At 57.8% G+C, this 22,286-nt stretch overlaps 1 protein-coding gene across 1 annotated transcript; it reads left to right on the forward strand.

The window, feature by feature from the left end:
* Nucleotides 1–11,057: 11,057 nt before the first annotated feature.
* On the forward strand, nucleotides 11,058–22,014 carry LOC119509979. The gene is made up of 7 exons (XM_037803926.1): nucleotides 11,058–11,147; nucleotides 11,305–11,425; nucleotides 11,886–12,007; nucleotides 12,092–12,155; nucleotides 12,233–12,453; nucleotides 16,782–16,874; nucleotides 21,469–22,014. Exons 1-7 carry the CDS (start codon nucleotides 11,058–11,060, stop codon nucleotides 21,772–21,774), a joined length of 1,017 nt encoding a protein of 338 aa, XP_037659854.1. The 3' UTR covers nucleotides 21,775–22,014.
* The last annotated feature ends 272 nt before the right edge of the window (nucleotides 22,015–22,286 follow it).

The following is a 22,286-nucleotide window of genomic DNA, read 5'->3' on the forward strand; positions in this document are numbered from 1 at the left end:
GACACCCCTCTTCCCAGTGTGCCTGAGCCTGGCCTCCCTCCCGCAGGTTGCCACAGGTGCCGGGGAAACTTAAGCAACTGCCGTGCGTGCAAGTTCCTCCGTGCATGTCCCTGGGTGTGTCCTTGTGTGCATGTCCTCTCTGTCTCCAAACCTCCTCGGGACCCCCCACCCTTTTCCCTTTTCTGTGCTGATGCAGGGATTTTGGTGGTTAGCCTTTGCTGAGCCCTGGGAAGGAGAGAGAGCCCTAGGGTGCAGGCTGGGAAGCCTCTCCATCCGCCCCCTCATTTCCGAGGCGGGCAGTGCCAGGTGGCAGGACCCTAAGGCCAGCAAGGAGCTGGTGCACACCATCACTTCCTCTGCAGAACTGGGTCCTCGGCACCTTCCAGGGACTGTCCCTGAGCCACACTGCCTCCGGAAAGCAGCCTCAACTCCACCCGAATGTATTTATGAGAGCCTGCTCCTGTTTTTGTAAAGCCATATTCTTTGTTCAATCAATAAAATCACTGAAAGAAATCCTAACCCAGGGGTGATTTGAAGTCTCTGCTGGGAAACCTCTGGGAAGGGTCCTCTCTGAAAGGTGTGGATGAGCTGGGGAGTGGGGGCCTGGGTTCCAGGACTCGCCATCCATGGGGCCCCAGTAAGAAGGGAGGCTGGCCCAGAGGACCTTCCGATCACACAGGACGCCGTGGCCACGCTCTCCCATCCTGCTCTGGCCACTCAGCAGGAGAGAGGCCCCGGGACGCACCACCCCACCGAGGGCCTTCAGAGGTGTCTCACATCAGCCCAGCCACAGGCAGTGTCTGGAACGGAGGGGACAGTTTGCCAGAGGAGGGCCCGGCCCCCATGCTGAAGCCAACTGTGCAGGCTGCGGTGAAGGTGCAGGCAAGTTAGAGAGACGTGCAATGAGGACTCAGGGTTAAATATCATTACCAGTTATTTCAAGCCTGTTCTGGAAATCTCACGTTGTCAATATATTTACCTCATGGCCATTTTTGAGGGCAAGAGCCAGGGAAAGCATCGAGTAAGACGGGATTCCGAGCCACAGGCTCCCAGTGGCTTTCCTTGGACTCCCCAGACACTGAATCAGGGCCGGCTCTAGCATTCACTCACTCCTTCAGTCATGTACCCATTCATTCATCCATCATTCATTCATCCACTCATTCATTCATCCATTCATTCATTCATTCACAAATATTCACTGAGCGCTTCCTACACACTGGCCCTGCTCCAGGAGCTGGGGATACAGCAGCCAGTAGTGAGACACGAGCCCATCAGCTTGCGTCCCAGTGCAGGAAAACAGAAAGATAGACAGCTCCACAAGCAGAATGTAGAGCAAGTTGGACAGGGATCAGAGTAGAGAGGAGAAGGAAGCAGAGAAGAGGGATGGGGAGGCTTGGGGCTTGTGGCTTTTGGGGGCCAGGGAAGGGCTCACTGAGAGTGTGCCATTTGAGAATCCTGTGGGGAGAAGGGGAGGGAGCACACAGGAATCAGGGCAGGCACCTCAGGCCAAGGCAAGAGCTGTGCAAAGGCCCTGAGGCCGCAGCATGCCTCCCGTGAGCAAGCTGCTGCAAGGAGGCTGCACGACTGGAGCAGAGTGAGTGACAGGGGAGCAGGCCAGAAGGGCCAGGCAGGAGGCCGAGGGGCCCACACAGGCAGGGCCTTGCATGGGAGGATGGGCCACGTGGGACAACGATGGCAGCAAGGAGGCCACTGTCATAACTGGGAGGCTTCAACCAAGACCCAGGTGGCAGAAGTGGGGTAAGGAGAAGGAGCTGGACTCCAGGTCCATGGATTTGCTGACAGATGAGACATGAGGTGAGGGAGGTGGGAGTCACAGGTGGCTCCAGGACTTGGCCGGGATGTGTGGGGCTGTGTGGGGCTGCGACCACTCAGGGGCTCCAGCTCAGACCCCCAGAGGCCCCAGGGTGCCCAGACACCACAAGGGCCTCCCCTGCTCATAGACCAAGGGCCCACCCTGAGGGAGCCAGTACAGAAGGTCCAGAAGCTGAGCCTGACTCTTGCCTGGGCCTGGGCAATGCTGCAGATGATGTGGATGGGGCCAGGAGGCCTCCAGGGGCAAGGGGCACCCAGGGTGGGCAAGTTGCTGCATAGATTCAGTGCAGAAGAAAGCCTCAGTCCCTTCTTACTCTCAGGCCTTTGGATTCTCACCTGTTAAACAAGGGGCCAGGCCGGGGGGACCTTGCAGGCTTCATCTCCCCCTCGCTGGCACTGGCCGTTTGGGAATGGCTTTTGTGGATATAGCCATGGCCGGTGGGAAACTGCTCTGCAATTTCAATGTCTCACTGGTCCCTGGCCAGGGTTCGTGGTCCTTGAGCCACACCCAGAGGCAGTGGCCACCTAACTCACCCCCCTCACCCCAACAGGCTGTCAGTCTGTCAGCTTGTGACCCCCAGAGCAGAGACAGGCTCACAGCCTGCCGTGGTGGGCCTTACCTGGCACCTGCTCCCCCTGGACTCCAGGGCTGCAGGACCACAGTGTGCCTGTGCTCTGTCCGTCCCCTGCCTTGACTGCCTGCCCTCTAAGCCCAGCTCTCGCCAGGTGCTCAGTCTGCCCTCAAGCCCCCTGGAAACCCTGGAGAGTGGATCTAGGATTCCAATTCAAGGTCCTTATGGGCTCAGGGCCAAGAGACTTGCAGGTGTGGAGATCAGAAAGGAGCATCCCTGGCAGGGAGAGGCTGGCCTGCTGGCTGGCCATGGCAGAACTACCTTCTCACCCAGTTCACACCCTCGGGGCCGCAGGGACCTGCACGCCATCCTTCAGTCCACCTCCAGGACCCCGAGACATCCGAGGGAAAGGAGCAAGCTCCCACCAGTCAGGAAACTAAGGCCAGCCAGGCCCAGGTCTGTGCACGGCCAGGCCTCAGGGGTCTTTCCACTCCTCCCCGATTTCTCAATGAGATCCACCCATCGCTGTGCTGTAGCTCATAGCCATTCCCTGTAAGTCGACTCATCATCAGCAATGATTGCCTTAAAAAATCGAAGGTGCTCAGGTTTCTTTTCCCTTGATACCCAGTGTTTTAGTTTCCCAGGCTGCTCAAAGCAGATACCATAAAATGGGCTGGCTTTAACAATGGGAATTTCTTACAGTTTTGAGTCCATGAGATTGCTCAAATCAAGGCGTCATCAAGAAAATGCTTTCTTCCCAAAGACCATCTGCCGGCTATCCTGGGCTCCTCTGTCACATGGCCAGGCACATGGCGGTGTCTCCAGGTCCCTCCCTTCACTTCAGGGTTTCGTTGCTTTCCGCTTCGTGCTTCTTGGCTCTCTCTTTTTTTTTTTTTTGTCTGTATTATATTCTCTTATAAAGGACCCCGGTAAGAGGATTAAGGCCTATCCCAGTCCATGCCTTAACTGTAGTAACATCAAAAGGCCCTACTTACAATGGGTTCACACCCACAGGAATGGATTAGCTTTAAGAACATGATCTTCCAGGGAATATGCAGCTCCAAACCATCACACCCAGTGTCTCTTAAGATGATTTAGGAAGTTCCTAAATTTAGGAGTAGCCCCTGAAAAGGTGCCATGTCCTGCTACTGCTAAGTGGACTGCCCCCAGGGAAGCACCAGTGCAGGCAGATGGCTCAGGTGGGGCAGGGCTGCCGTGGCTGGGATTCACATAGCCCACATGGGGCCTGACAGGAGGACAGAGCCCGGAACTTCTGGGCACAAGGCAGGATGGGACCCCAATGACCTTCAGGGAAATGCCTCCTTCTTTGCAAAGCCAGCTGGCATGCTCTGACCTACTTGGCCCTTGCAGGAGTGAGTTCCAGAGGAGGGGTCAGAGCAGGTTTTTCCTTCCCCTTTTCAGTGTGGGGGTGCGAGCAATGCTTTCTGTGTAAGGTCTACTTTATCTGAGAATTAACCCAGCCATGCCAGCTTTCCTTATGCTACTATTTGCATGGTATGGTAGACCAAGGAATGTACTCCAGAAAAAAACATGTTCTTAATCTATTCCCATCCCTGTGGGTGTGAACCCTGTAAATAGAACCTCTTGAAGATGTTCTTTGTGGTTAAGATGTGGCCCAACTGAATGAAGGAGGGTTTTACTCCAGATAATGGGAGCTAGAAAGAGAATCCCAAATCACAGAAGCTGGAAAGGAGAGGGCATCCCATGTGACAGGAAGTAGAGTTATAAGCCAAGGAACCCATGAATAGCAGGCAGCCAGCACCAGAGTGCTACTCACCCAGGGAGAAAGCATGTTCTTGCTGATATCTTGATTTGGACTTCGGGCATCCAACACTCTGAGCCAATAAATTTCCAACGTTAAATTCTGAACCTGTGTGTGGTATTTGTGATAGCAGCTCAAGAAAACTAAGACATGTTTTGATGGTGTATTTTTTCCCTGTTCTTTTACCTACCACCTTTCTGTGTGGGTGTGACTCTTGAAAGCAACATATGGCTTGATTTTGTCCATCTCCAATCTGATGATCTCTATTCAGTGTATTGATGGTTATTATTTTTATTGATCTGTGAGGATTTATTCCCACCAGTTAATTTTTTTGTTATTTGTCTTGGGTTTTCCTATGCTCCTCCCCCCCTTCTATTAGAGTGACTTTTCTTTATTCCTTTTTCCTCCTTCTACTGGTTTGGAAGTTGTGGTAGGCTGATAATGGTTCCCAAAGATATGTCATTCTAATTCTGGGACCCTGTGAATATTTCCTTAAAGGAAAAATAAGGTTCTTGAAAGGAGTGGTTTATGTTGGCTTAGCCAGGTTGGCCCTAAATGCCATCATGTGCATCCTTATAAGAGAGGGGCAGACGGAGGTTTGGCACAGACCCACAGGGATGAGAAGCCCACGTGAGAAGGGATGCAGATTGGAGCAATGCAGCCACACATCAACGAGTGCCTGAGGAAGCTGGAAGAGGCCAGGAGGGTCCTCCCCAAGAGCATCTGGAGGGAACATGTCCCTTCCAACACCTGCTTTTGGACTTCCGTCCTCCAGAGCTGGGAGAAAAGGCATTTCTGTTCTTTTAAGCCACTGAGTTTGCTGTGCGTTGTCACAGCAGCCAGAGGAAGTGAAGACAGAAGTCAAACTTTCTCTTTTTATTTGATTTTATTTTTAAAGTGGCTAAGATCTACAAATACTCAAAATGGTGTTGATGACTTCCTTCTCTTTTGTGGTTTACAGACACTCATTCCTATTAGCTTTACAATGAGTTATCCTAGACATGCGTCTAGAATTGATAAAGCCTAGATGTGGTCAAGTTCTCTGCCCTCCTCCTCACCCAGACAGGTGGTGCTGGACCTTCCTCTCCAGGATGCTATCCTCCCCTTGTCCAAATAGCCCCAAAGGAATTGTAATTCTTCTTCATACTGTAAGTACTTGGATGGGTCTATCCACAGATTTACCAGCTTCTTTGCTCACCATTGTTTCTTGCTGTTCACTCCTTTCTCCTGGATTCAATTTCCTTCTTTTGAGAAATTCTTTTAAACAATGGTTGGCTAGTGGTAAACTCATGCAGTTTTTTTTTTTTAAGTATCTTTATTTTACCTTCTCCTTCAATTGTTAGATTAGTTCTCTGTTTGGTTGACTTTTTTCTCACGACATTTTCTTCTGACTTCATTTATTGTTGTTAGATTTGCCAGCAATCTAAATGTCTTTCCTCAGTAGGTAACCTGTCTTTGCTTTCTGGTTGCTTTTTAAATCTCTTTGCCTTTATTCTTTGTTTTCACTGTAACAAGACCAGGTGTTGATTTATTTTTAGTTATTCCATTTGAAATTACTGGGATTTCTGAATATGAGAGAGATACCTTTTATTACTTCTGTGAAAATTCCCAGTCCTTTTATCTGTGGATATTCTCTCTCTCCTTTTTGCTTTCTGGAAAATCTATCTGGAACTTCTCTCTTACATTTCCCATCTTTTTATGTTCTCTATGCTACTTTTTGGGGTAATTTCTTCAATATATCTTCCACTTTAATAATCTCTCTTCCGCCATGTCTAATCTGCTTTTCCATTCTTCCATTAAGTTTTGTACATCAATTATTCTATTTTTCATTTTAAAAATACATAGTTTATTCTTTTTTATATCTGCTCATTTTTTATAGTATCTTATTCTACTATGCTTTTAAACATTCATTTTAGAGTTTCCACCCAGTAGTCCTATTGGCTGAAACACTTGGGGTCAAATTCTCCCATTGTAAATCCTCACCTTATGTAAAGTTGGCCCATCATTTTGTACCCTTTGTAATTCAGAGTTCTGAGCTTATCCTGTGTGGGATTTGGACTGTGGCAATTATCTGGAGTCTGGGTGGAAGGCATGTTTTGTGCTTGCTTTTGCCAAGAAATTTGCATCTCAGACTCTCAAGGTGTTAGGACCACGGTTAAACAACCAGGCAGAAACAGGTCACCTGTCTGTGAATGAGAAGTCCTGGTTGTAGCCCTTTAAGGATCCAGACTTTGTGTGTGTGTGTGTGTGTGTGTGTGTGCGCGCGCGCGCGCACCAGTGGGGGAAGGTGTGTTGGTTTGAAGCTGTTATGTGCCTGAGAAAAGGCCAAGTTCCTTTAATCCATTCCTGTGGGTGCAGACCTATTATGGGTGGGACCTTTTGATTAGGCTGTTTCAATTGAGATGTGACCCACCCCATTCAAGGTGGGTTTTAATCCTTTTACTGGAGTCCTTTATGAGAGGATAAAATGCATACAGAAGGTAAGAGAAGAAATTGAGAGAAGCTCATGGAAAGAGCCCCAGAGAAGCCGAGAGACAAGGGCACACCCACAGAAGCTGAGAGAGGAAGCCACTGAAGCCAGAAGCTGAAGCAGCAGATGCCAGCCATGTGCCTTCCCGTGTGACAGAGGAACCCAAGCTTGCCAGTAATTTGTCTTCAGAGAAGGTATTGTCCTGTCGATGCCTTAATCTGGGCATTTTCATGGCCTTAATAAATCCTCATTGTTAAAAGTCAACCCGTTTCTGGTATATTGCACTTCGGCAGCTTTAGCAAACCAAAACACCAGCCTTTATTTTGTTTTCATGCCAACATTTCAAGGATGGTTCAATTGGTGGAACATTGTGGGTCAGAAGTGCTTTAGTCTTTTAAGAATCTATTTAAACTAGTGCTGGGCTCCAGGGCCCCCAGCCTGCTTCCTCCGGGACCAGCAGTGTGATTGAGCTCTCTCTTCACTGAGCCCCTGAGAATGAGCCTCGCTGTTCTGCAAGCTTGGCCACGTACCTGTGTTTGTTGTGTTTTGTCTAACTCTTCTAAGTTGCGTATATGTGCACGGTGAGAGTGTTCCCAGGTTCTCTAGTAGGACATTGCTGAAGTGGAAGCCCACTCTGCCCTCCAGACAGATGAGGATGCCCAGGTCCAGAGAGATGGACACGAGAGTGTAGGTTTATCAACTTCCTGCTACGCTGTCTCCCAAGTCAACCACCAAGGGTCCTCTGAGTATCCAAATCCTTCTCGTGCTTTAAGCGACTCAGAGAAGGAGGGTGATCTGAGCCCCCGTGGCTTTGTTTCCACCAGCTGATGCCAAATCCGGAGGCTGTCACAGCTGCCCAGCGAGTGCACGATGGGTCCCCTGTACAGCCACGGAGACTCGGCCCAGGGGCAGCATGACTCACCCCTTCTAGTGGTCTCCAGTCAACCTGATCTGGCACAAAACAGACTGTGAGGGAGGGATCAAGTGGTGCCAGGGCTCACAGCAGCAGACGCAGGCCAAAGCTCAGGTTCCAAGGCGGCTTTGGGTGCTGGGGCGCCCCACCTCCTCATGGGCCACGGCGCGAAGACAAACCCCGGAGCTTAGCTCAGGCCTTGAGCGGGACCATCTCCCTCACTCGGGGCAGATGCAGCGGGGAGCCCACACGTCCCGGGAGCCTTGTGTGGGAAATCAGCAGCCACATCACAAGCCAGCAAGAGGCCCTGACCCCCAGTTCCTAGCATGGGATTTGGGGCAAAGTGGCACAATGCTGGGGCCTCCTTGGCATGTGAAACAGACCTGCTCCTGGGGCCAGCAGGAGTCAGCCCCTGTGAATGGAAGCCACCCTGGGGGCTGAGAGGAGGTCAGAGCGGAGCCTGTGGGGAGGAAGGGAGCAGGGGCAGGGTGGGGTGACCACTGAGAACCCCCCAGAATTATGGGAGTGGGGGTGGGTGGGTGGTGTCAGAGTTGGAAGGGGCCATGAGGTTGGGGGTGGCCAAGAGCTCTGCCCTTGCTCGCCAGCTCTGGGGGTCTGGTAGTGGCTGTATGGTGTTAGAAGGATGCTGGCAGCTCGTTTTGGCTTTGTGGGAAAGGGGGTCGCAGTGATTCCCGCATCTGCCTGGGGTGGAGGATGGCGGACAGTGGTGCCGGCTTTACTGACCACCTCGTGTCTACATATGGAGGAGATGGGGGTCCGGTGAGACCAGGCGTTCGCCGGCTGCCCCACACACCCCTCTTCTCCAGGCCCCGGCAGTTCTGCAGTGGCGGCCCCCTCCTCGAGCGTGGGCTAATGTGCTCTTACATATTGCATGAGGCAGCCTGCTGACAAAGAGCTCGTGCATTCTTGCTTACAGGCAAACCTGTCTCTGAACTCAAATGCCCAGTGGACCCCATTAGCTTGGCTCTGTGGGTCGATAGGCACCTGGGGGGCCCGGCCCAGCAGGCAGGCTTGGGCTTAGGCTGGGTTGCACCCTAGATGCTCAGTGGTCCTGAGAAGTGAGGTTGTCTTCTCCCGCCTGGGCTGCAGCTCACAGGCACAGCCACATGTGGTCACTCCCATGTGCTCTGGGGGGCAAGCCTGGCTGCTGAGACACTGTATAGAGAAAGCCCTGGGGACCCCTCAGAGCCACAAAACCCCTGCCCTACTTCCTCTTTAAATTCACCCTTGAGTTTCCTCTTTATCTTTTGAAATTTGAAATCCCCTCCAAGGCAGCTGACCCAGCAGCCAATCAAGCCCCTAGTTCATTACGTTTGACTCCGTACAAAATAAAGCCCACCTGCCCTAAACCTGCCCCTATAGGATGGAGAAACCCCCATCCAATCAATAAGAGTCAGGCTAACTTCCTTGTATGTCTATAAAAATCGTCTGCCAGCCCTAGAACCCCGAAGCTACTTGTGTTCTTCTGAGCGATCTGGCTTTCTTCGCTGCAGCAGAACTTTGGTGTCCAGAATAAATTGCTGCAGTCTGCAAGTTCACCTCTAATTTGTCTTCTGACCTGGCATCCCAGTCGGCGGGCCCGAGTGGGGCTGGCTCTGTGCCGGGAGGAGGGTGGGTGAGCTTTGGGGCCTGGTGGCTTGCTGGCTCCCCTGCTGGCTGCCTGCGTTTCCCTCCCAGCCTGGCTCCAGCTCACCTGGCCGGCCCCCTCCCCAGGGGTGCCCTCCCAGCTGCTTGTACTCAGCTGTGCTTTTGGCCACTGACCCTCCGTGTCGCCTGGACGGGGCTCTGAACATGTGTGTCTTCATGGGGGACGATCACACCTGGCAGGGGGAGGGGGAGCCCCTGGCATGTTTGCTCCAGGCTCTGTCTCTTCTGGAACTTTCTGATGGCTCTCAGAGCCAGCTCCTCTGGGTGCACGGAATGGAGGCCAAGCTCTGTCATTCCCCTTCCCTTCCCCGCTGAAGTTTCCTTTCTCCCGGACCTGTTTGGACTGAGGAACAGGAGGAGGTTTGCCTCCTGGGGGTGACGTGTGCAGTCTGGGGAACCTGACGCCCTCGTGCCCTTCAGGCAGGCCCTCTGCCCAGCGCCTGCAGTGGCCCACAGTGGGGTGGTGGGCAGCGGTGTCCACAGGTGCACAGCCCTTGGCCCGTGGCCAGCTCCCGCCTGACCTGCCACGGGGCTGGGGAGGGAAGTCTCAGGGCCTGGCAGAGGGTGTGGTCATCCTTGCCCCAGAATGGGGTCTCCTTCCTCCTCCGGCACCAGGCCTGCCCCCCAAGGCCTGCATGGTGCCGCGCCTGCCCGCACCTAGAGACAATGAGCCCCCCACAAAGTCTTTAGGGCCATCAGCCTCAGTACAAAAAGCCCAGAGCCCAGGGGCCTTCCCACTTGAGCATCCGAGGCAGGGCCCTGGGGCTGGGTTTTCAGGGGGGCCCTGCCCCTCCGTCTCCAAGCTGATGCTTGGGGCACACCCTCTGGTAGGGGGTCTGCACCCACCTCCCAATTGATCACAGAGCCCCAGGCTCAGCCCACCCTCCTCGCTCCTCTCAATAAGGTGCAGGAGCTCACACCCCCTCCCTCTCTAATACACACACACACGTGCAAGGTTTAAAAATAACAAGCAGAAACCGCCTTCTCAGTGGGGCTGCCTCCCCTTGCCTTAGTAAGCCGGTCCTGCCCTTCGCCCCTTCCCCTGCTTCCCGCCCCACCCCACCCCCACCTTGCTGGTGTTTGCCCTGCATCCTGAGGACATCCCTTCATACCCCGGGGCCTCCTGGGGCAGAGTACAGTGGCTTGGGGGTGAGGGCCCCACAGCCATTGCCTGTCCTGTCCCTTGGGCTGGCCTGCACCCTCTTTCCCGAGGCCCTGGAGCCCAGGCATGGCCTTGGGGGGGCCTGGCCCTTCGCTGGACAAAGCCCCTCGCGGGACTGACCCAGGTGGTGGGCTGGCCTTGCCTGTGGTTTCTGTAGCCTCCTGCCCCTTCCTGCTCTCCTTGCCCTCGGGACCTGGGCCCTGACATGGAGGATGCAGGAGGGCAGTCGGGAAGAAGCCAGCCCCCCTCGCTCTTCCCCTCGGCAGGGGCTGCAGCCTGCCCCGTGGCTCCGACGCCCCTCCTGGTGGGCCTGGCTGTGCCCCCCTAGGACAGCTGCTCACTGTCCCCTTTGGCTTCTCAGCATTTCCTTCTCCTGCTTTGATACCCAGCATGGCTCTGTTTTCTGGGTTGGAAGCTGTGGTATTTTTTGTGTAGGAAACAAACCACGAGTCCAGAGTGGGCAGTGATTTGGGCCCAGTCGTCCAGGGGCCGGAGGTTAGGTGGAGGCAGCCGCCAAGCCACGGACCTCACCAATGAGACTGACCCCCGCCTGGGTCTCCTGGGACCACCTGGGCAGTGTGTGGCCCCATGTGGCCTCCCCCGGCCCCTTCCCTGGGCTTCGCAGCATTGCCAGCTGGGTGCTGATGCTCTCAGGCATGGGTCCTGTCACCCTGCTGGGCCGCCATCCCCAAGCACTGCAGCCTGGGCTGGCCAGGCGTCCAGGGGAGCCAGCAGACGCTCCACCAGTGAGGGGCTCCTGGAGAGCGTGCACCTCACCTTCCTGCAGCCCAGTCCTGGCCAGATGCCCTTTAGCTCCAAGACACCTGGGAATCTCGGCTCCATTGAATCTGGTGGACACTGGCTCACTGCCCCTGGTCTGCTACAGCCCTTCCCCTGGGCCAGGACCATCCTGTGCTGAGCCCCTGTAGCCCGCAGGAGCCCCTCCTACACCCCAGCCCAGGGGGCAGCCTGGTCATGCCCTGCCCAGCTGCAGATCTGAGCGCCCCCCACCAGCCTGGGCCAGGTGGGCCCTGGATCATCGTCCAGGATGAGCGCCCGCCTCTGCGTGGGGCCGACAGAATCCCAGAGGTGGTGGGGAGCTGGGGGCAGGGGCTCCTCCAGCCTCACGCTTTCGGGGGCAGGTGCCCTCCTCTGGCTCCCCACACCAACGGGGGAAAGGGGGCATCCACCGGGACTCGGCCAGGGCGTGGGGTGCACGCACAGGAGGGCATGGGGGGATGCTGGGGAAGGGCCGAGCAGGGCAGGGAAGGTCTGTCATCTGGGGGCCCAGGCGTCACCCCTCACTGCTCACCCTCCCCACACCCCCTCCACATAGGAGGGCTCTGAGACCCCGGGGAGCAGGTGGGAGAGCCAGCCCCGGGCATGTGCTGCAGGCCCAGGGAGGGCGGGCACCTGGCACTGCAGGGTTTGTCCTTCCTGCCCCTCCGGGCACCTAGATCACCACTCCCCACCCATCCCCCCAGCAGCCTCCCCTCCCAGCCCCCGCGCTAATGGGGAGCAGTTTCCACTCAAGCGGGTGGTGACAGGACCTGCCACCAAGGAACTGCCCTTTGATCTCTGGTCGGCAGGAAGCAGGGATCAAAAGGTGAGTGGCCCCGGGACAGCTGGCACTGACGGCCCTCTGAGTGTCCGGGGGTGACTGCTTCCTGCTGTGGCTGCGTCCAGGCAGGCCCTGCAGGGACAGGAGAGCAGGAGGCGGTGCAGGCCCTGTACTGGGTGGAGCTGCCTGCCAAGTGAGGGGTGTGAGGGGTGGCGGTGGGGGCCTGGGGGAGGCCTCGGGGGCTCCGCAGGCCATCAGCTTCAGGAGCAGGGTGGGGGTGCCCCCTGCCCTTGCAGGATCACAGCCTTTGCAGATGTCCTGCTCTGAGCTGGCAGGTCCTGGAAGGAGTGAACAAGCTGAGATCAGTGGCCCCCAGCATCCTCCTGTACCGGTTTGGAGGCCCGTCGATTTATCGGGGTTCCCTCTGGGCCATCCCTACCAGAGGGACCCTGTGTAGCTTCCTCAACTGCCCCTGCTGCAACCTCCTTCTGGTGAGTTCCGGGGCACTGATCCCCTCCCGGCTCGTGCTGAGGTCTGAGTGCCATCCCAGGTGCAGAACAGAGTGACCTGCGGGCCCCAGCCCCGGCCGTGTCTGCATTGAGGGGTCTCCTGAGGGACAGTGCACCCCTGCCAGTGCCTGCCTGCTTCTCCGGCCCTGCCCTGTCTGCTCGGCCTGCCCTCGAGGGACAGTTGGCAGAGGCCCATGGGCCCAGCACTGGTCAGGGGCCTGGGCCGCCCCACAGGGCTCAGGTGAACTATCTCAGCCAGGAGGAGCCAGGGCGGAAGGGGTGGTGAAGGCTGGGGGGACACCACAGCTCAGAGCCCCTGGCCAGCCCTTCATGCCCTGCCCCACCCCTCCCGTGGCTTCTCCTTCCCCCTGAGCTTGCAGACACACTGAGGGGCAGCTCTGCAGGGCCACAGAGGGCCAGCTGTGACCTGGGCCCACTTAGCCTGGGGGCCACCTGCCCGGACCCCTGAGAGCGGGAGCCCTGCATGGTGGGGCTGCAGCACGGCATGCTGGGAGATCCCGTCCCCCTCCCTGGGCTCCCCACCCCCCAGCAGTCTCCCCTGTCTACCAGCCCCCTTACCAGTGGGCTCCCCTGCCCCCGTCCCCCAGAAGGCTGTCTTCCCACTGTCGGGCTCCTCTCCCCTCCCTGCCAAGACTTCTCCTCTCCCCCAGGGGTTCCCTTCTCCAGCAGGTTCCCCTGCCTGCCCCCAGCATTTCCCCCCTAACCCCCCTGGAGGAGCGAGGCCGCCTCCCCAGCACTCCGGGGCAGAGGCGCCCACACCCGCCAGCTACCGCTCATTTCAGATTCCAGGGCCTGGGTGCTGGGGGCCTCGGAGACCTGGGCCTGAGCCTTTCCTCACTCTCCTGGCCCAGGAAAGGCCGGGCCGCAGGCGGCCGCAGAGTGGCTCAGTCAGATAAGCAGAATGTTGGAAGGAGAAACAAAAATCAGACCAAGAGAAAGAAAACAGAGAGAGCAGCAGAGAAGGAAAGGGGCACAGAGAAACGGAGGCCAGAGACAGAGATGGATGGAGGCCAGGAGGGAGCTGGGGAGATGCAGAGGGCGGGGGGCAGTCTGGCGGGCTCTTGGAAACCATGGCCTAAGCCCCTTGCACACAGGTGGGAAAAGGGTTTCCGGGGCCCCCAGAGGTCAGCACCGAGCAGGGTCGGGGCCCAAGACCCTGACTCCTCCCCAGCCCCTGCCCCTGCCCCTTCTGGCTCTGTTGTTGGTGCCCCCACCCCACTCCTAAGGCCAGAGTGTGGAGGGTGGGCTTGGGGAGGCTCACGAGGTATGGGTGTCTCTGCCTGTAGGGTGCTGGGCAGACAAAGACTGGGGCTCAGGGGGGACCCCGACAGCTAGTGGAGAGCTCAGGACGCTTTCTGGGAGGTAAGATTGACCTGCACTGAAGAGGGCTCACTGCCACCCCCCATTAGATGGATCCAGGTGTGGGTGTGGGGGGGGGGCTGGCAGGTGGCTCAAGATGGAGAGGGGTCACGGAGAGCAGTCACCCCACTGGCTTCTTCAGGGAACCCTCCATGGCCTGGGCCAGCTACGAAAACTCTCCCACGGACGGAGCTGCTGGGGGCACTGGCTCACCCTAGCCTTCTAGGCTGAGTGGCTCTGCCCCTTGGGGTTCCCCTCTGCCAGGTGGTGGTGATTCTGTCCACCTCCCGGGCTTGCTGAGAGGGTGACAAGAGGGTGTCCCCGGCACGTGGCTGGTGCTCAGCAGGAAGCAGGGCTGCTGTGCGCTCACCGGGGGGCAGCTGGAGCCCCCATGGGCCCCAGGCCTCAGCTTCAGCCAGGGGGTGGGTGGACGGGGCCGTGAGCCAGCCCGGGCCGGCCTGCTCCGGAGTCCATACCCCGACTCCAGGAAAAGGGGAGGGTCAGCAAAACGGGGCCGCTCAGGCCCTGCTGCCAGGGAGCGGAGAGCATCCCAGGAGGCGTCCGCCAGGCCGTAACGCGCACAGAATTGCCAACTTAATGGTCCTCGGCGGGGGCGGCCGACAGCTGGGATGCGCAGACGGGCCTCCGGATCAATACTGGTGTGCTGATTTGCTGAAGAGGCTTTTATGAAGTTTAAGCAGAGTTCATTGTTAAATACTCTTCTGTACATAGGATGTGGGTGGCCATATTAATTCCTTTTCTCTTACGGATCAATAATTACATTGCTGATTTGCTTAAAAGGCTCAGGTCGAGGCAGGGGGCGAGCGCCGGGAGCCTTGCCCGGTCCAGAGAGCAAGGCGGAGGGTGGACGGCAAGCCCCTGATGGAGCCCGAGAGCCCCGAGGCTCAGGGGCAGGCAGGTCGGCAGGGGCAGTGCACTCCGGGGGCCCCCACCACATCGCCAGCTCCACGCTGGGCTGACTCCGTCCCTCTCCTTCTCGCTTTTCTGCAAGCTGGGCAAACTGGGAAAAGCCCCGTTTCCCTCGGCAGATTCCCTCTTCATCTCACCCCAGGCTCCTAGCCTTGTCCTCTCTGCTGCTCTCTACACTCCACCCCTTGGGGACCCTCTGGCTTCCATGAGCCCTCAGCGGCACTTCTGGAACTTTCCCAGTGTCCCTGCTTTATCAGGATGGAGGGGACCCAGTGGGGGAGGCTGGTGGAGGGGCTAGGTGTCCCCACTGCTCTCAGACGGGGACGCCCTGTGGCCTGGGGCGTCTGCGCTCCAGCAGGTGGCAGGACAGGGGCTGCCCTTGACCTTCTGGCCACCTCCATGGGGTCTTCTTGAATGTCATGGATCCGATGGGCCGGAGGCCTGGGGCCACAATCTGTGTGGCTTTCTCTGCTTGCTTTCTATGGCTCCTTCATGTCATCAGCAGTTGCAGCTATTTACCTTGGGAAGTCAGATGAGGGCTGTGGACCCCTCCCTGCACTGTCCTCCTGAAGTTGGGGGGCTTGTGGCTGCACCATCGCCCTGAGACCCTCCATGGCTAAGCCCCAGCCTCTCCACGGCCCTGGCCCTTGCATGACCGTCCCCCTCGACCAGCTTGCAGCCTCGGCCTGGTGTCGGCACCTCGGTGCTCTCCCCTGGGAGGTCCATGGCCACCTCACCAGGGCCTCCGTGTGCCCCCCCATATGTGGACCCACCACCCTCCCAAGCTCCCTTACCACAATGCCGTCTGCCCCCACGGCTGGGAGCTGAGCACCCCCCTCCTCTGATTGCCTCCTCCACTGCAGGGTCTGCTCAGGTGGCAGGAAGCAGGGGCCTGAGGTCACCTGCTCCATCTTCAGGTGTGCTCCCCCCAACTCCCTTGTTCCGACTCTCCCTCCCCTGATGGTTCCATGGACATGCTTCCTTCTCCAGGAAGCCCTCCCAGCTTCCCCACTGCAGTGTCCCCTTGCTCCAGGCCATGCTCCCTCTGTCCCTGGGGCCCCCGGCTCCTGTGGCAAATGGGGGAAAGTGAGCTCTGGCACCTGGCTTTTGGGTCTCCCCTCCTTCCCCTGGCGAGGAAACCGAGGCCCAGCGGAGAAGTGGCCGCCAAGTCCCTCAGGGATGATGGCCGCACACGGTGAGGCCGCAAGGCCTTACCCCACCTGAGGTTCCGGCTGGACTCTTCCGGGTCTCTGACCCACAGCAGCATCCTCAGGGTACCCCCGGCCCCCTCCAAACAGCCGCCCCTCGTCAGTCATTAGCAGCGAGAATGTGTGGGCCCAGGGCTGGGGCTGGGGTCCAGGCGTGTGTGTGAGCCCTGTACCCCCGCCCTCAGCTGCAGAGCCCGCTCCTGACAAGGCAGGGAATGTGCAGGCGGACTGAGATGTGGGGGTCCTGCAGAGGGGGGAACGGTCTGGGCTCTTAACAGAGCCCTAACTGATATGTAGTGTTAGCTGGAGGAGCAGAGGGTGAGGGCAATGGGCAGCGAGAACAGCCCGGGCAGAGGTCCTGGAACGGGCGAAGCCCCGGAGGCCTGGAAGAGAGGCCAGCAGGAAAGGGGGCCAGGGGGAGGCCAAATAAGGCAGGACCCCAGCTTTCCTTGTCCCTGACCCTGTCCTGCAAGGGACCATTTGTAAAGTGTCTGTGGTCTCCGTGACGGCCCTGGGAGGTGGGCTTGGGGCCCCAGCTTGCTGCCCCTGGAGAAGGGCTGGGGGCGAGCTGGTGTGAGCAACCCGGGAGAGGCACAGCTGGGGGATCCTGGTCACCTTGTTCACCCCTGCTCAGAGGCCACAGTCCACATTAATAATAATAATAATAATAATAATAATAATAATAATAATAATAATAATAATAAAAGGGCCGTGTGTCTGCAGCCATCACCACTTCCCTGCCTGACTGGTCAGAAGGTTCCAGGACTAACATCACTTGCACTGTCCATGCAGGGCAGCCCCTCCGAGCTCCGAGGTGAAGGGCACCCCAGTGGACTGCTCCCGTCTGCCGTGTTGCAGCAGGTGCAGCAGAGGCAAAGACGTCAGGTATTTCCAGCCTTGCATGGGCCACAGCGTCCGTTTGGTGAGAAGCGATGTGTCTGGGCTGAGTGGGCTCCAGCAAGCCCGCCCGACCCCACACACGTCCACAGGTGCACAGGTGCTGGGGAGGCCATTATCAATTCTATCTCGTCTAATGGCCTGGGCAGGAAATGGAAGGGTATATTACCGATCATTATGTGGGCTAAAGGAATTTGACAACCTTTGATCCGAGCTGGGGAAGGGATGGCACAAATTAATTTGCTGGCTTATGGAGGGAAGAAAAATCATCCTCCTGCAGCAGTGATAGACAGGGGTCCCCAGGGAAGCGGTGCACCCAGCTCCCCCAGCACCCCGCTAGGATGTGCGGCCAGGTGGAAGGGGTCTGGGGTCCACAGCCCTTGTGCTCTGTGAATGGATACCCTCAGTCTTCTCCAGCCAAGGGTTTCTGGTGCCTTCTTGCTGTCACATCCCTGGATGCTATCTTCTCCCGCCCCCCACATGCTGACCACCAGCAATTCCTGTTGGATCTCCCTGCAAAACACACGCAGCCTGTGAGCCCTCCTCGGCCCTACGGCCCTGTCTGAGCCCCACTGTCCCTCTCCTGCTTCCTACCTTGGCCCACCCATGCCTCCCTGAGCCCACCCTGCCTTACTGTCCGTTCTCCACCAGCAGCCGGAGGGAAGCTTCTGAGACAGGGGGCACACCCGGCCTGCCCCCTCCTCTCATCCACTGTGGCTACACTGGCCCCTTTGCTGGCCCCCAGCTCACTGGGGCTCCCCATGCCTCAAGGTCTTTTCCTCAGATGCCTGCACGGCTTGTCCCTCTTCCCCTGTGCTCGGAATGTTCTGTCACTGCTATGTCTCCAATGCCCCAACCAGGCCCTGACACAGGGGGTCTGCAGTCGGTACTGGTCGAATGAATGGAGGAGAGAACCCTGTGGGGATGGGCAGGTGCAGTGAAGGGGCACCCCGCTGGTCCCGAGAGCACCCCTCTCTCCCGCCCCAGCCCTGGCAGGGAGCCGATGTGGAGCAGGGACTTCCCACAGAATGTGGCAAGTGCCATGCCAGGTGTGGACCCGGGGGGGTGGTCCAGAGGGGGTCCCTGCAAAAGAGGAGTAGATGCTGCACCAGCAGGAGGCCAGAGGTGTCCCATCAGTGAGCGGCCTGCGCCGGGGCCGGCAGGGACCTGTGAGCGTCCAGACCCAGTGGCAGGTGGCTCCAGCTGCGGCCAGGAGGGGCTGTCACAGGGGGGCGTGGGCACCATCTCACAGAGTGTGGACGTCTTGTGACAGCCCTGGGACTGCAACATCACCACTTCTCCTTTAGAGAGTTAAAGCCGGAGGTGGGTGCAGGGAGGACAAACCAGAGGGAAGGGGTCAGCAGAGGGGAAGCTGCGCCACGCCCAGGCGGGAAGGGGAAACTGAGTCAGCACAAGGCCGTGGACATGGGGGCAAGCACGCAGGTGTCCTCCTGGAGAGTTCCCAGCTGCGTGCTGTGCTGCTTCATCCTGCTGAGCCTCAGTGTCCTCACCTGAGAAATGGGCTAACAATGTGAATCTCTCAGGGAGGCCGAGCATCTGTGGGGTGGCCCCCTGCCTGGTGCCAAAGCTTCTCCGAGCCTCTGCCCCCGGGCACTCGTGCCCTCAGCCTGCGGGTGGACCAGGACAGTGGCAGGGCCTTGGTGGTGACGAGACCATTCTGGAAGAACTCTCCATGCTTGGCCGGAGCGCGTCCGTATGCAAGGGCACCCAGTCCATTAGCCTTGAGCGCAAGTCATACGGCTGCAGCGATCGTCCCTCCAATAGAATTACTTCCTACAATTATCCTCTGAGGAGACAGGCCCCAGGGTGTGGACAAGGGATGCTGGGGGTGGTGCAATCTAATCAGGGACCCAGCTTGTCGCAGACGGGTCTAGCTCTGGGGTCTGCGTGGCACACGTGGGGATCCCCGGCTGGGGATCTCTGAGCCCCAGGACCCAGAGGTGGGTGGGGAGGACCATGCAAAGAGGAAACAGCCAGCAGGCAGGCAGGCACAAGGGACGTGCCCAAACGAGGGACCCTCACCCAGCCGGACCCGAGCCTCTGACGTCACATGGCCCTGCACCATCTGCCCCTCCTCCCCTCCCCAGACAGATTAAAGAGGTCAACGCCAATTCCGTTTGCAATCGGACGAGTGAGAGCCTGCTTCACTCTAAGCACGGCCTTAAAGACCTCAAAGAACCCTCATTTAATCCTTGCTGCAGCTCTGTAAGGTGTGACCTATCATGAGCCCATTTTACAGATGAGGACACTGGGGCACAGCAGGCCAGCCGGTCTGCACATTTGGACCACAGAGGCTGAGCCGAGGCCATGTCCTAGCCTTGGGTTTGGGGGGATAATGGTGAATGAGATACAACCCCAGCTCTGAAAGAGCTGAGATTGCAGGGTGGGGATGGGGGCTTTGTAGAAGAGCTTTGCAGAAAGGAGTGCGAGGGCAGTTCTCTTGCTGGGTGGGAGGGAAGCCCCCTAAGGGGGATGTCTGACTGAAGGGGGGAGGCAGCTGAGCAGGGGTATGGAATAGAGGGCTCCAAACAGCAGGGACAGTGAGGACAGAGGTCTGAGATGGGACACGTGTGTGGAGGCGTCACGGGTCCCAAGCAAACCCAAAGCCCATCAGGGCAAGTTCCATCCATTTCAAGGCCTGAGAACATTCCCCCGGGGATCAGCGCTGTGTCGGAGGTCCCACCCTCCCTGCCCAAGGGGGTCCCATCCACCCAGGCCTTGGCATTCATGGCCCTACCCATGGGCTCATTCTTCCTTCATGTCACCCTGTCGCTGTCCCTTTTAGTCCAGACTGACGAGGTTTCTGCTGATAGAAGCGTCTCCCGTGCAATTTCCTAGGGTCCAAGCCATCCGGCTACAGGGTCCTCCATGGATCTGTCCTGGGTGCTGCTCCTTTCCTCCTGACTTCTGCCGAGAGGTTGAGTGAATCCACAAGCCACACACCTCATCTCCCCAGCAAACAGTTTTTCAGCCACACCTTTGGCCCTGCCTGCAGACCATGCTCTGTGGATAGCTGACCATTTTCCAAACTAGCTCCTTTTTGTTTGTTCCTCAGTGCATCTCTTTCCTCTTGTATTTTACCATACACAGCAGGGAGTAACCAGGTCACAGCTCCCACAGTTTGGTTGGGAACCATCTCAGCTAAATATCCAAGTTCATCAATGACAAGTTCTGCTTTCCACCTGATGGAACACAGTGCAGCCAAGTTCTCCTGCAGTTTATAAAAAGGATTGTGTAAAAACATGCTCCTCATTTCCGTCTCTGAGGCCTCCCCGGGAGGGAGCACCTTCAATGTTCACAGTTCTAGAACCATCTGCTCATGGGGATCTTTGCATTCTCTAAGACAGTAGGAGCTTTTTCTACGGCTCTCCTTGTTTCTTTCCGAGACAATAGACCATTGTCCATATTTCCAACAGTCTCTTCAGGGCAGCCCAGGTGTCCATGAGCACGTCTCAAAATCCTTCCAGCCTCCACCCATTACCCTGTTTTTAGGTATTTGTTACAGCATCATCCCAGGACCAAAAACCGTCTCAGTTTCCTAAGGCTGTGGGAACTTGGTGGCTGAAAGCCTCAGTCGGTGCCTGAGGTCGCGGTGGTGGCCCTGCCAGCTCTGCGCCTGTGGGGAGGGCCCCGCCTGTCTCTTGCATCCCCGGGGTCTGCAGCTGTCCTGGGCACCCCTTGGCTTGCGGCGGCAGCACCCAGGCCCTGCTTCCACTGCCACTCGTGCCTGCCATGTATCTCTCCACTGCTCACGAAGACGCCAGTCGTCTTGGAAGAAAGACCTCACGAAGTGCACGGTCTCCATCGGCAATGACCCTTTCCCAAATAATGCTGGATTCATAGGCGACAGGTGGCAGGACTTCAAATATTTTCTCTGGGGACAGTTCAACTTGTAACAGGAGGTACTGGGGAGGCGAGTTCCGGTGTGTTCTGGTTGCATTGTGCCCAGGTGGGGTGTGTTCCAGTGTGTTCTGGAGGTGAGTTTCAAGGTGACCTTGGATTGGGTTTGGGGAGAGGGACATGTGGGGCGAGGATAAGAAGGGGAGTCTGCAGAGAAGCTCCGGGCCCACAGCGCCCACCCCCTCCTCACTCCTGGCAGAGGCGGGGTCCACACCGAGTGCCAGGTCCCCGGGGGCTGCTGGCCCTGGCCCAGTCCAGCTCTGCCTCTGCCTGGCCAGGCTCGGCGCCTCCTCCCTGCAGCTCTGCGGCTCCCCGTGCTGCCCCCACACTGCCCTGCTCCTGCCTGTCCCCCAACCCTGGGCACCCATCACCCACCCCTGACCCCCCCGGGTGGGGCCCTGCTCTGGCTGCCAGCCCACAAATGCTGGGCTGTATCTATTCATCGCTGTATTCCCATAACACTTAGCAAACAGTGCACTCTGAATGTTTGTTCAATTAAATTGGATAAGCCGGGGCATTTTCTTATCTCACTGCTGTTCAGAGTGGGCTCACGCCACGTGTGTCTGGACCCATAACTCAGTGCGTTCTCCTCGGCAGCCTCGAGGCGCACACAGCAGATACAATCGCAGTCGATATCGGTTTTATTGTCCTTCCACACCAGCTCTGCGCAAGGCGTGATGGATCGCCCTTCTGGCTGCTGCTAAGGAGCCTCCTTTGCCCTCAGACTCACAGCCCGCCTGACCTTCAGGCCAAGCCCTGGGGGCCTGAGCACAGAGCCGGGACCCCTCCAACAGGCCCCAAGGACTTTCCAAAGGGGAACAGATCGTGGGGTGCGACACCAGTCCCTGCACCTGCTCTGGGAGGTTGGTCAGGGAGGAGGCGGCCCCCCGGCTTCCAGGCAGAGGACCTGGGGCCCCTGATTGCTGTCTGCACCCCACCCACCCCTGGGGGCTTCCCAAGGCCCTAGTAACTGGGACAGGGACTAAGAGGAACCCAGGTGCTGAATGCACTGCTGTGCCCACCCCTGAGCCTTCCATCTAGAAATGGACCAGAGGAAGGTGCCCTGCCTGCTGGGTGGGTGAGGGGAGTGTCTGCTGCTCGCGGTGAGGCACTGCCGGCTCCTGGCACATCTCAGCGTCAGCCTCCGCCCCTCGAGGTTCCCCAGCCTGGGAACTGCTCCCACTGCAGGGTAGCAGTTTGCATCTTGATTCATAATTTCGATTTCACCTGTGCACCTTCTGCTTCTCCCCATCTCCCCTGCCCTTCTACTTCCCTTTGAATGGCAGGCCTCTCTCTTCTCCCCTGTTGGGTGAGCTGTGCCTTCTCCTGGTTTCCGCTCTGCCCTTCCGGAGCCCCCTACCCTGCACAAGCCACCCCCGCAGGGATTGCAGAGCAGAGCAGAGAACAAGGCCTTTGAATCTGACTATTGGGGAGGGAGCCCCTGCCTCTCCATCCTCACACCAGGAGGGCTCAACCCCC

Source organism: Choloepus didactylus, chromosome 15 (assembly GCF_015220235.1).
Source record: "Choloepus didactylus isolate mChoDid1 chromosome 15, mChoDid1.pri, whole genome shotgun sequence".
NCBI classification, from domain to species: Eukaryota; Metazoa; Chordata; class Mammalia; order Pilosa; family Megalonychidae; genus Choloepus; species Choloepus didactylus.